Source organism: Oreochromis aureus, linkage group 10 (assembly GCF_013358895.1).
Source record: "Oreochromis aureus strain Israel breed Guangdong linkage group 10, ZZ_aureus, whole genome shotgun sequence".
NCBI classification, from domain to species: domain Eukaryota; kingdom Metazoa; phylum Chordata; class Actinopteri; order Cichliformes; family Cichlidae; genus Oreochromis; species Oreochromis aureus.
Window position 1 is genome coordinate 22,720,192 of NC_052951.1, and position 13,426 is coordinate 22,733,617.

The 13,426-nt window shown below is 36.6% G+C and overlaps 1 protein-coding gene across 1 annotated transcript in view; it reads right to left on the bottom strand.

Annotated features, from left to right (window-relative positions):
- Window positions 1-11,413, bottom strand: part of gabra6b (gamma-aminobutyric acid type A receptor subunit alpha6b) — a 30,677-nt gene extending 19,264 nt beyond the window's left edge. Inside the window, exons 1-8 of the mRNA XM_031725958.2 lie at window positions 11,282-11,413; window positions 11,006-11,130; window positions 10,546-10,613; window positions 9,333-9,553; window positions 7,790-7,872; window positions 7,449-7,592; window positions 6,993-7,145; window positions 2,191-2,468 (exon numbers count right to left, since the gene is read on the bottom strand). Coding sequence (XP_031581818.2) covers window positions 2,191-2,468; window positions 6,993-7,145; window positions 7,449-7,592; window positions 7,790-7,872; window positions 9,333-9,553; window positions 10,546-10,613; window positions 11,006-11,130; window positions 11,282-11,367 — 1,158 coding nt within the window. The 5' untranslated portion in view covers window positions 11,368-11,413. The remainder of the gene's footprint in view (window positions 1-2,190; window positions 2,469-6,992; window positions 7,146-7,448; window positions 7,593-7,789; window positions 7,873-9,332; window positions 9,554-10,545; window positions 10,614-11,005; window positions 11,131-11,281) is intronic.
- Window positions 11,414-13,426: the final 2,013 nt, after the last annotated feature.

The following is a 13,426-nucleotide window of genomic DNA, read 5'->3' on the forward strand; positions in this document are numbered from 1 at the left end:
AAATAAAAGAGGTTGGTTAATGGACTAGCATTACTACCATTATGGACTATATACCGCTTTTCTTAAAGTGCTTTATAAAACTTGCCTCATTCACCCCCATTCATTCAAGTACATTTTCCTATGATTTTTTTTCTTTTTGGTAAGTGTTTTTATCTAAAATTCACAAAAATTCTTACTCTTATGGATGCATTGGAGAGCAACTCAGGGTCAGTATCTTTGACCAAGGATATTTGGCATGCAGACTGGAGCAACCAGAGATCAAACAACCAAATTTCCAATTAGTAGATTACCTGCTCTTTCTCCTTCAAAGCGGCCTTTAAGATTTAATAAAGCAGTTTTTGGACACAAGCACAATTGTGTGATCCATCACATTGCTCTGTAGAAAGTCTGATGCTTTCTGTAATTGTATCCCTCCAATAAATAATGGACCATGTAGGAGTCTTCTGCTATATGAAGAAGACTCCTACATGGTCCAGTATGGATATAGACTCAAAACCTCCAGCTAACTCTTTTTGCATTTGTGTGTCCATGGAGCATTCTCTAAAAAATGGCACAAATAACAGGAGTTGTAGAACTAGTCAAAAAAAGACATCAAAGTGTGTGGCTCCAGTAGTGACATGGCTTTTGATGCACACTGTGTTGACGCAATAAGTACAGACTAAGCTTTAAACATTGATCAATGAACAATCATTTGTCATGGAGATATCGGTCATAGTGATGAAATATTTTTGTCATCGCTGGCATGAAGCAGAAACAACTATAGGATCATAAAACTGAAGTAAATGTGGTTTAAATAATTTTATACTATGGACAGAATATAGTTTGAATATGTGTTTTCTCCCCACATGGGTTTTCGTAGGGAGTAGTACCTATATTTTTCCTACAGTGTGGCTTTATTTACAGTGTAGAGTGCTCTAAGATAACTCCTATTGTAAATATCAGAAATGAATTGAACTAAATTTGAATAATTAAATTTCAAGTTGTGTGATTCATTGCTGTTTTTCAAGTTAGATGTAAGAATAAATTAATTGCTCAAATTTCATTGGAATAAAATGACAGCTCTGCTCTTTATATCACTGCCATCATGAATCATTGTATCAGAGCTCAGTTAACAATGGCTTTTTTCATTATACATACAACTTCGTCACACACTTACTTGTCTATAGTCAGAGTTAACTAAAAAAAATTCAGGTGTTCAGGTAATTCAGGTCTTTTTCAGCAAACTCTTTTCTAACTCAGGATTAGACAACTCAGAATTCAAGAATTATATTCAAAGTAGGTTAAACAAAAGGTTGCATATTGTAGTACTCGCCTTTTTAAACACAATTACTATTTTTTTTTTATCTACTGCTCTCCGTTTGCCACACAGGTGTGCTTATGTCATGCTGACAGAGCCAACATAAACTGAGAAAAGAATGAAACACTGAATTGTTATATAATAGCACAGAGCAAAGAATGGATTTCGTCAGCTAGAGAGAGACAAACACAAGCCAGACAGGATGAAAAAAAATACAGAAGCTTAGCAAGATACCAAAAGTCAAGTCAAACCTCAGATCTAAATAAACACAACGAGTGGGGAGAAGAGCCTGATATACAATATATAGAGATGATGTCATAATGCACATGTTATATACCTCAACCTTAGAACCAGAAGCACTTTTGGCCACCTCATTTTAGCGTTTTTAGCCCTTCCCAAACAAATGGCTCATACTTCGCAAAAAAACTGCTTCCCACCTTCCGTGAGTTATAATTCAGAAACACCAAAACTAATAAGTAAATTTCTAGAATTTGTGTAATTCAAACAGGAGCATATATCAATATGTGCAAGCCATTTCATAGAGCAATTAGTGCAAAAACAATAAATAAATACACTTTGCTTAGTATTAGCCAGATGCTACTGAGCCACATTTTTTAAATGCCATGCTTCATTCATTTGCTGGGATTAACCAATTTCTAATGTTTAAAGCTGGAGCTAATACTACACCATCACTCTCTGCATGTCCTTTATTGGTTTAAGTAAAGAAAAGCAAAAAAGTAAAGGTGGTATTTCTTTACTTTTGTAATATTAAGTGATATTAAGATGTTTTATCTGAAAGCAACAACAGCAGGCTGGTCATCTTCAATTAGTTGATTATCAGAATATTTATTGACACATGTGAACAGAAGTTTGAAAAGGTGAGCTAGACTTACTGAGGACACCTCTACGTCATTCCCTGCGGCCACAGCGGGAGCTGCGGCTGCAGCGGCTGCCTCCTGAGCTGCTGCCTTCATGGCCGCTGCTTTCCGGTGTTCCCTGTTGGCCTGTAAGGTGGAGAAGTAGTTGACGGCTGCAAACTCAATCAGGGCGGAGAAGACAAAGGCAAAGCAAACAGCAATGAACCAATCCATGGCTGTGGCATAGGAGACTTTAGGGAGTGAGTGGCGGGCACTGATGCTGAGTGTTGTCATCGTCAAGACAGTGGTGATACCTGCATATGGGAAGGAGACAGCAGTAGATATATTGTTAAATAAGGATGCTGAGCCTGCCTGTTTAAATTGAGCTTTTTTTTCTCAAAATCTGTAGATCAAATCTTAGAAATCATTTATCATTTTACCCAAATCTTCACACCACTTATTACGATGGTGTTTAACACCAAAGAAAAGAAAAAACTATTTTACGCATGTCAGGATTTTAAAGAGAAAGCACTGCTGTTCAAACAGATCATCACTGTAAACCTGCAGTTTGCTAAAGATTACCAGCCAAAGGGCTGTCTGAACACATTTTATTGATGTATATGAGTCAAAAATTGAGCTTTCTTGTTGAAATGAGAAGTTTATGTTTGGAGAAAGGAGAACACTGCATTCCAGCAAAGGAACCTTATCCCATCTGTGAAACATGGTGGTGGGAGTATTGTAGTTTGGGCATGTTTTGGTGCATCTGGTCCAGGGTAGCTTGCCATCAGTGATGGAACAATAAATTCTTAATTTTACCAGAGAAAACATTAAAGAAAAAGACAACCAGTAAACAAACACTGATCGGTCGTTCTACCAAAATGTTTTTGCAGTAAAAGAAAGATTATTTTTTGGAATTATCAGGTATAGGTTCTGACAAATCCAGCAGAAATGATGTGGAAGGATCTGGACAAGCAGTTCATGAGGAAGCCCACTAACAACGCAAAGTTGAAGCACTTCTGTAAACATTGATTTGAGAAAACTGGATGTTTAGGTGTTCATTGCTTCACAAAAAGTAAAAAAAAGTGAAAAAAAAAAAAAAGACACTGACAGTAACAATCCACACACAAATATGCAATACTGGGACATTTTCCTAAAGAAGGAAATGATCAAGTGTGACATTTTTGTAAAATATCTGACCATCTTTATCTGGTCTTAGGCATTGTTTTGAAAACCTGATTATATTATAGTTCATATTATGCAGATGTACAGATATTTTATTTTGTGTGTGACATAAAACTAAATCACCATTAATTCAGTCCAGTGACTGTTAACCTAGATATTGGGAAAAATCTTACAGTTTCTTCATACAGTTGCTAAATTTGAGATTTCAACTTTATACTTTCATCAAAATATCAATAGTATCAGCAGTATCCATGATGAAACTGCAAACAAACCATCATGATGGACTCATACTTGTTACTGATAAATATCATAATAAGCTAACTTGACACTTTTATACATCTTCTTCTTCAGCTGCTTCCTTTAGGGGTTGCCACAGTGGATCATCTGCCTCAATTTCACCTCATCACTTATATTCAATTCTATCATCCCTACCCTCTGCATGTCCTCCTTTACTACATATATGAACATTCTCTGTGGTCTTCCTTTTTTCCTTTTGCTTAGCAGCTCCATCTTTAACATCTTTTCTCCAATATACCCCCTGTCCATCCTCTTCTCATGTTCATACCATGTCATCCTTTTCTCTTACGTTCCCTTGAAATTACTGAACCTGAGCTGTTCTTTTCTGTTCATTTCAGCTGTTCATTTCTAATCCTGCACCTCCAGGTCCCAATGGAAATCTTAGCATCGTGTTATAAATATTACAGAGAAAGATATACTTTTAAAAAAAGGCACATTGCACATCATACAACAAAAGATACTGTGTAACACTAGTTAAGACGTTGATGGCATAAATCTTTGATTAAATATATGTGTATATGATGTAACAAGAAAATAACAGAGCCAAGCAGAGCATATTTTTTCCCATGGAATATTTTTAACATGTGGCAGCAGTCCTGTTTTATGGCATATAACTAGAATGTGGCATTTCAAATCAGGAAGTGTTGCCAAAAAGTCACTTGAGGGAATGCTAATCTGTCCATAAGCAGACTAACCCCTGCCCCCACATTGGCACGTCGGTAAAAAGAGACCGAATATCTATAAACATTCTGGAGAAAGCCATCCAGGCTGTATAGTATTTGCTAATATTTGTTTGCTTGTCTAATATGAGCTACGGACAAGATGATGGAGAGAGATGATCAGAAGCAAGAATGAACATGTGGGAACTTGAAGCTTAGACTAAGACTAACAGATTTCCTTTGAGTATATATATATATATATATATATATATATATATATTTTTTTTTTTTTTTTTTTTTTTTAAGTAATTTTCATTTGGGAGAAGAGTAGTTTATCACACAAAAGCTCCATTACACGTGCATTTTAGATATAACGTTTAAAACATAGCCCCTAAAATGACTTAATTCATAAATAGAAATGATCCGTAGTTCTTAATCACTGGATAAGATTTCCCTTTTCCCACCCAGATTCCTTCCTTATTAAGTCAGATAAAGATGCTGACAATGAACATCTCTTTTAATAGCCCATTACCAAAGTACATATCTAATTCACTTTCATCAAGCTAAAGCAAGCAGGGATAAAGGGCCATTGAACACTGTTCCCATGCTTTACCAAATGTGCACTGTAGCTGTGCACTTTTCATTAGCATTGTAGGAACTTATGGGGGTTTTAATGCACCTAATAATGTCTCAAAAACATTTTCTACACAGCACTTTGATGGTAAAAGATGCAACCTCCTCCAACAGTCAACCAGTCTGACTGTTTCAATCTGAAGCACAAGTTAAATGATTGCAAAAGGGAGGAGGAACATGGAAAGAAAGCCTGTCAGGGTAGGAGGGAGAGGCAAAAGAAAAAGAAAGAAAGAGTGTGGGAGGGAGAGGGATGAAGTATAAAGACAGGATAGAAATGAAATGCTTGGGGCATTTATGGGCTTTTATAGGAAAAAAGCAAGGTACAAATTAGGCCACACTCAATTAAGTCTGTAAGACTTGTGCTCAAGGGACTTTCAGCTTTTAGGTTGTTGACAACTCAGCACGCAACATGGTATGGTTTAATGCACTGTCAGTGTCGGGCCTGTCTCCAGAACAAAACAACCTAGGGTGCGTCTGAAAAGAATGAGAGTGCACTAGCTCTGGTTACCTGCCAAAAAATGATTATCCGATTAATACACACAACTATTCACTGTTTTCTATTGTTGTAGCAAATGTATGTCTTGTGAAGTCAAAGAAGTGTTTAAAGTTCATAAATGAATTATGAATTTATAGACACAATAATTGTTTGTTTTGCACTCTTGGTATGTTTAATATTCTTACACCTATAGGTCACCTATAACTTCTCTGTTCTTCTCAAACTTAACTAAACTGTCTATCTTTTAGCCACAACCCAAAACTTGTGTGTTAATTCAATTTATTCAAGCAGTGGCTTTTTGGCCATCACTTGCAATGCAACTTGTTTTGTACAAAATCTCTTGTGTCCTCTGTCCTAGATTGAGAATGAGCAGGTTTTGGGGTTTTTGGTTTTTTTTGCTTGTCTGTATCTTTTCATTCCAGCCAGTATTGAGTGAATTGAGAACAGCAGGATGAGTGAGGCTAATGAGTTGCCACAGATGTGCTTTCTACATGAGGCTTCAACTTCCATGCAAACATTAATGACGGGGATCTATTCTCTGAAGGAGATGGAGGCTTGTTGGAGCGCTGGCTCATTTCCAAAGACAAGGGCTAGCACTGCTTCTGTGCACAGCTGCATCTTGAGTTTTACAAATAATGGGAAATTCAGTTAAAAATGATAGCAAAATCTGTGCACTTTTGCACATTATCCTCACTTTTTGCATCTGTGCTTTTTCTGTCTTTCTGTTGCTGTCATTCCTCTTAGTCTATCTCTGTTTTTGTTCAGTGTATCTCACCCTTGCTGCTCCTGAGGCTAGAGCTTGGTAGCAACTGTAGCGTAATGTAATGTGAGCAAGCGGAACCTGTGAGTGCTCGGAAAAGGGCCAAGTAAACATCCTCCCCCTCTCGGCCCTTGCATGACCAATTTCAAAAAGGATATCTATTCCCAATTAATTCAGCTCCACCACAGTGGAGGAGGAATAGAGATAATGAAGGTAAAAACTGACTGTGATGACTGTGGTGGTCTTTGTTCTATTGCAGGAGGTTTCATTTTAAAGACAGCTCATTGCAGTTTAATTTAGGGTGCAACAAACAGAGAAAATATACTTGCTTAAAGTTTGTAAAGTGAGAATCAGGAGTCGTGGGGTCAACCAGTGGGTTGTCCAAGTCAATAAATCCAGACAGTTTATTATTTGGCTTTTTGATACTTTGGTACTTTACTAAAAATAAGTAAGCCACTACAAAATAATGGATAATGTATCCTTGGCTATTTTGTTCAGCTAATTAATGTGCACTCACTTTCTGTCATAATCTGAAACTATTATATAACTGCAATCGTGCAAAATTAGAACTGAGAAAACCTGACTTAGAAAAAAAATATTTACAAAAATTTGCCAGAGTTATTTTTGGAAGACGAACTGAAAATGTTCTTCAGCGTTCCAAATATTTCAATCCAAGTAGTAAATGGCTGTGTGAAATGTGTTAGCTCTATAGTCTACATCAAAATCCCTTTTTCTGATATTTTTTTCTAATCTTGAAACTCACATTGAAGTTTATACACTAAATGAGTATGTGAATTTAAGGAGCTCTTACCGAACACAGTCCGAGCTGGAACTGATTCCTTATTAATCCAGAATGAGACTTGGGCCAGGATGACAGTCATGATACAGGGAATGTAAGTCTGAATCAAGAAGAAGCCCATTTTCCTTTGCAGGTGAAAATGAACGGTCATAATGACATATTCACCTGGAAGAGTAAATACCAAAGAGATTTGTCAGTGCTGAGAATTTATTTGACACGGTTGCCATCTGATGAATACACCAGTCTATTAATACCAACTGGTGAAAAGTATTGTTCTATTTATGATGAAATTGCATTCATTTTAAAAAGAATGCAAGTTCATGCATGACATAACTCTATATATTGCTCAAGCAAATCCTTAATAAAGGTTTTGCAAATCCACTCAAAAAGTGTCCTTAGCAGGTTTTAGTTTTAACACAGTGACCACTGCGCACTCGTTATGACAGGTGATGTTAAACATCTGCTCACCTGTATTGGATTTTAGTCTCTCGCTGGACACTGTCTGACCAATAAGGTCATACTGCAGCAAACTGGATGATTCCTGTGGCACTTCAACAGATGACAGAGGACCTTTCTTCCATGTGTACACAATTTCACTGATAGGGTAAGCATCTAGACAGCATGGATAAAAAGGGAGATTAAAAATTAAAACTTTCAAAAATTCACACACACATACACACATATGTATGGCATTTCAAATTAAGATCTTTGACGATATCTTGTCAGTCATTTGCTCAGTGACAGAGTGATCAGTGATTGAAAGTGACACCATCTGTCCGGTGAGTAAGACTGAAAAAAAACTAACTCACAACTCCCAAACTTAAGTGGGCAGGCATGGCCATCCATGGGGAAGTTCATCAGACGCATGGGGCACTCTGCATTTATAGTTAATCTGTAGGAATAGAAAACAGTTTAATTAAGTGTATGATTTATATTTCATACTAGCTTTATAAACACTGTTCTTTCAAGTGTGGTGCCATTCAGCATTATAGCAAAAAATAAATAAAAGTACAGAATATAGGCTTATTCAATATTTTTGGTAACATAGAGGACCTAAAACCTGCAAGACCATTTGACTGTGGTGAGCACACAACTTGGTGAAGGACAACAGTGGATAATACATTTCATAAAGGATGTTTTTATTTATTTATTTATTTATTTTTTATTTTTTTTATTTTTTTTAATGGCAGAGGAAGAATCCCGTGTTTGTTGTCTGCTCGTAAGTAAAACATATACTTACATATTTTCATAACTTTATTTTTAATAATAACTTAAAGTTATTTTCTATTTTTATTAATTTTATTTTATTTATTTGTTTCTTTACTTGTAAAACACATTTGATTCTCTGGAATTATTCAAGTTATAAAATTCACAGAACACAACATCTTAATAATATCCTTAGGTGTTAAAACATTTCCAATGACGTTATATTGGTTTTATTGTTAATGTAATAAATGACTTAGGTTATTCAGTTCTACTGACAGTATTGTTATAATATTTTTGTTTACCAGATTGACAGTTTATACAAGAATTCACAGCTAATAAGCAGATCAGAGCTTTGAGGAAATTTCTCAGGCTCACAGACGGAGGAGGGAAACTGATCCCAAATGAAATGATTCAAGTTAAACTACTTTATTTTAAAAACTTTAAGATGAAGTAATTCACAAAAGTTCAGGTACAAGATCTTTTACCTAAAGCTAACACGAGGACAAAATTCAAGCTAAGATTATAGAAACGGCATCATTGTACTCACAAAACTACAGTTAGCTTATTTGTTATTTAAACATCTATTGCCTCTGTCAGTCTTCAAATGTGTCTTCTTTTCAGCCAGTGAACCAATAAATGTAGCACTACTTCATATGTGTAAAAAAACAATAAAAAAAACAAACAAGTTGGTTTGTTTCTGCCATCTTGTCTACAGCCCCCCACCCCACCCTCTTAAAATCTGTAATGTAGATATAAAGGTGCCATCCCTTTATTGTATTATAGTTTACAAATTTGCTTAGATAAAGCCTTTTTTTATTTACTTTTAAATGTTTTAGAGTTCATCCACTTAGATAATCTAATTATTAAAAACAAAAAAATCTGTTTTTGTGCCATTATTGACTCTAGGGGCTTTTTTTTCCATTCCACATATCTCCTTTTGGAACAAAGCTGGAATCATGTTTGTTTGAATCGCTTTCCAGGGCTGTTTTCAGTATCAGATGGCACATATCTTGTTTTTGGAATGGCATGCTGTTTCTTTTCATGTCTGTGCATATTCTTGGATGCCTGTTCATCTAATTTGCTATCCAGGTCTGTGCTCTATTCCGGTCTTGGCTAGGTTTGAATCTCACTGTCCAGCACTGTTACCTCATGGTGTAGAGGATAGTTCCGTTCTGCATGATGCGGAACAGCTTGTTGGGGGTAGTCATGTTGTGAGAGATCGACCTCTTGCCATTGCGGAAAAATGTGTCCGGTGTCCAGATCTTGCTGACCATCAAGTTGTTGAGCCGCAGGATCTCAATGGGGCCCTCAAATTTTAGTCGTTCGTCAATCCACGTCTGGCGAAAGAACACATCCATGGTGTATTCCTGGATGGAGGTGAGAGCGTGGGTTACGAATTTATTTACTACTACTATGACCACTCCTACTGCTGGTGCTGCATCTACTATCTCCTGCCATTATTATCTGCTTCCCCCGGAGAGAATGGCAGATGGGTTTGTGAGCCATGGTTTCGAAGGAACCTGCTGGATAGAGTATTGGCAATGTGATGAATTGTTTTCTCTCTCTCACTCTCTTTTTCTTTCTGGAGGATTCTGTTATTAATGCCAATACTGCCAAAACTAAAACCTTGTTTATGATGAAAACCCTCAAGACATAGCATAACGTACACTTTGGTCACCTTTATATATATATATATACAATTTTTCTTCAATTGTTGCAAATTTACCTTTTCTGTTTTCCATGTTTTATTCCCTACCAGCTCTGAAAGTTAAGTGAACTGATTGAGTAATTCATTATTAATACACAGTTAAAATAGACACAGTTTATTTCATCTGTAGAGTCAGCAGTAAGTCAGTATTATGAGTCCATCCAGCTTTTAGATCACATGGATGGCCTTGCTTCCCTTTAAAAGCTTTACATACCCCTCTATAGAACTGCCCCTAGCATATCACATGGCAGTTCTAGTAGGCTTTAGAGGCTGTGTAGCAGTATCTAAAGCTTAAGACCAAAGAGAGTAGAGTACAACAGACATACATCACTCAGCCTATCCCGTGGCAGAAGTAGCCCGCCTATTCCATCCTAACATCAGCCACATCGCTATGGTGGAGTGAGGAGGGGGGGGATTGTGAACCAGATTAAAATCCTAAGCTGCACTAATGACATCCTGCCCAAATGTTGGAATAATGAATGCTGGGAGTAACATGAGTTGAGGTTGAGAGACCATATACATTGCAGTGAAATCTTGTTTTCACATGCTCTTTGTTTACAATCAACCAAACACATGTATGTGAATAACATCCACATATTTTTCCTTGTGTATCCTATATCAGTACTTCAGTGGTCGACATAGTTGACATACCATCTCAACATCCGAAACAGGTCCAAAGCTGGTGACAAAGATGTCAGTTTTGACCTCTGTAACTGGACCTACAGCAGAAAGATAAGTGGTTGCTTTGATGCAGACAAAAATTTTGGACAAGATTATTTGTTAATTTCTTAAAATATAAAGAGGTTAAGGAATAAAGTTATATGTATAAAATGTGCCATTTATAGACTTAAAATAACCACATCAGATCAAACGTATTTAACACACAACAAAACAGTATGCTTTAGATATGATAATTTTATGAACAGTTTCTAATAGTAAACTTGTGATTTTATTATAATGTAAGAGGGGGAAAACGGATAAGAGATAACGTAAACTAGATGAGATACACACAACTAGTTGAGTAAAACTTTATCCTTTAAGGAAGGATATGGATCTAATCATCATGAGGCAATATTATACAAAATACAATATAATACGTCCATTAGCATACCTCCAAATCCAGGTCGCAGTCTGTTGTCATAGCCATCCAGTAATCTATCCAATATACGCGTGATGTTATCCAAATATATACTGGTCTCACTGTGCTGATTTCCCCAAACACTGCTAGCACTGTAACTAAAGTACATATGCACTGCTCAAAGCTCATTTCAACAGACAGAAAATCAGTTGAATATACTGAGTTTCTCAAAGGCACAAGCATCCACAGTCTGTGGTTAAGATGCGTAAAAGTCCGAGAACATGCAGAGAAAAGAGTTGCCATACTCACCAAGACAAAAATAAGCAAGTTACAAGGAAAGCCATGCCTCGACACCTGACAACTAGAAATCCCAGGTCAACTTTTAAAATCAGCATATTCCATCATTTTCAAAGCATTATTAAACGCGAGTCCGGTCTTGCTTTACTTGTAAACCGTGCGAGGATACCGCGCCAGTCCGGCACGACTTGACTTCCCCTCTAGTGCGGTTGCGCCCGCCTCAGCCTGAATCGCTCAGCTGGAAAAACCTGAAGAGTTTTTAAGAGAGTGAAGAGGAAGAACGACGCGAGCTTTAACGTTAACGGGACAAAGCAATTTGCAGGGAATACACCGGTCTCGACGGCAACTTTGCTATTTAGATCGTTTTGAAGGTTAAATGACGAAGAATGTCGTCCTTTATTTATTTATTTATTTGTGTTTTTAAAGACGATGAAAAAGAAAAAAGCGAAGAGAGATACAGAAGGGGAGGAGGGAGAAGTAGAGGAAGAGAGCTTGCCCAAATACAATACTGTTATATCAATGGACAGTATAGCAAGGGACCTTTTTGAGTTCAGAATGATTTCAAATTCATTTTTTTCTGTGTGTATGTGTGTGTGTGTGTGTAATCGCGGGACTTTGTTCATGCAAAACCCGAAAACTGCAAGTAGAGCGAAAGCATGATTCATATAGTAGTTAGGTGGTTGAGTGGAGTGGGCGGTAGGTACATTTAGTGCACCTTCAAACTCCACAGACCCAGAACAAGGGGGGGGAAACACCATACTGTAAAAGTCAGAACTGAGTTCACATGAATTTATTTCTGTTGCGAAAGCGCACTTCAAGAAATTGCACCCTGCTGCACAATACAGTTGAGTTTCCAGTAGCACATTTTGTGCAAGATGTGTGGAAAAAAAGAAAAAAATCGGAAAAGTAAACCCTGCAAATGAAGTGCAAAAGCGAAATTTATCACTTTATTTATTTATTTATTATTCATCTAGGTTGGTGCAAAAAAAACACACACAAAAAACAAGTCAAAGACAGTATTGTGTGGGAGGAATAGTTACTGTACCACCACTATGTGGAAAAACGCTAATTATAACTCATGCAATAATCATAAACTCATTTTTTTTTCTTGAAAACAGAACAACTTTAAGAAAAAAAAAAGTAAGAGCTAATATTCACTGACGAATGCCAGCAAGCCTTTGTAGGGTTATATGCTCAGTGATCAATGAACTACAATACTTTCTTCCAGTGCATCATTACTTTTTCATTAGAGGTATATCATAAGTGATATCATAGTGATTCCATTAATAATTCATATGAGGGATAAAAATATAGGAAATTCTTCTAAAGGCATTAAATTGTGAAGACTGATTATGCAACTGTGGTCTGTTTCAAAGCTGAAGTTATATAATGATCTCAAAATGTTGTTTAAATCATATGGAAACGATCACTTTTAGTTCAAGCATATTCAGATTTAATTCTTTTAAAAGAAAACTGGATATTGCTGTAATTTGTCTGATAAATTGAAGTTATTCTCTTGGTTTTCTCTTTAAACCCCAATCTTGTATTTGTAGACATATCATCAAAATAAAAATCGAAAGTTTAAGAAAGAGTTTGGTGAACATTTATAATTCTTTAAAGAAATATCCTGTATGCTGCATTATTAGAAGTACATGCAGGGCATAATTTCACTTTGCATACTGGGTGATAAAACAGATTTGATATTTCAAAATAGAACAGTATTTGTTACAGTTATGGGAGCAGAAGTGAAAGCTTTAACACTACTTTATACAACACGAGTATTGTGGTGAGAGCAGTGGCCATCCTAGAAGTGGTGGGTACAATTGCAACAGTGGCAATAGTGGCAATAGTAGGAAATACAGACCAGGCATATACTGAGGTAGTACTGTATTAGAAGCAGTTGCAGTGGCAGTTTCAGTTTCTCTGTTGGCTTGCTGGTACATAATGTTATCTGACCCTAATGCCGTGATCAACTTGATCTTTTAAAGCATGAGGTCAACTCATCTGACCAACCACAGTGCACTGACCATGAAAGGCTTCTGACCTGATTTACATTGCTGGCACTAGCTGAGATTTTGGATGAGCCAGAGCAAAAGTGAACATATTCTATTCCTCCCTGCTGTGAATGTGCTAAACATGCTTTGTAAAGCTTCTGAT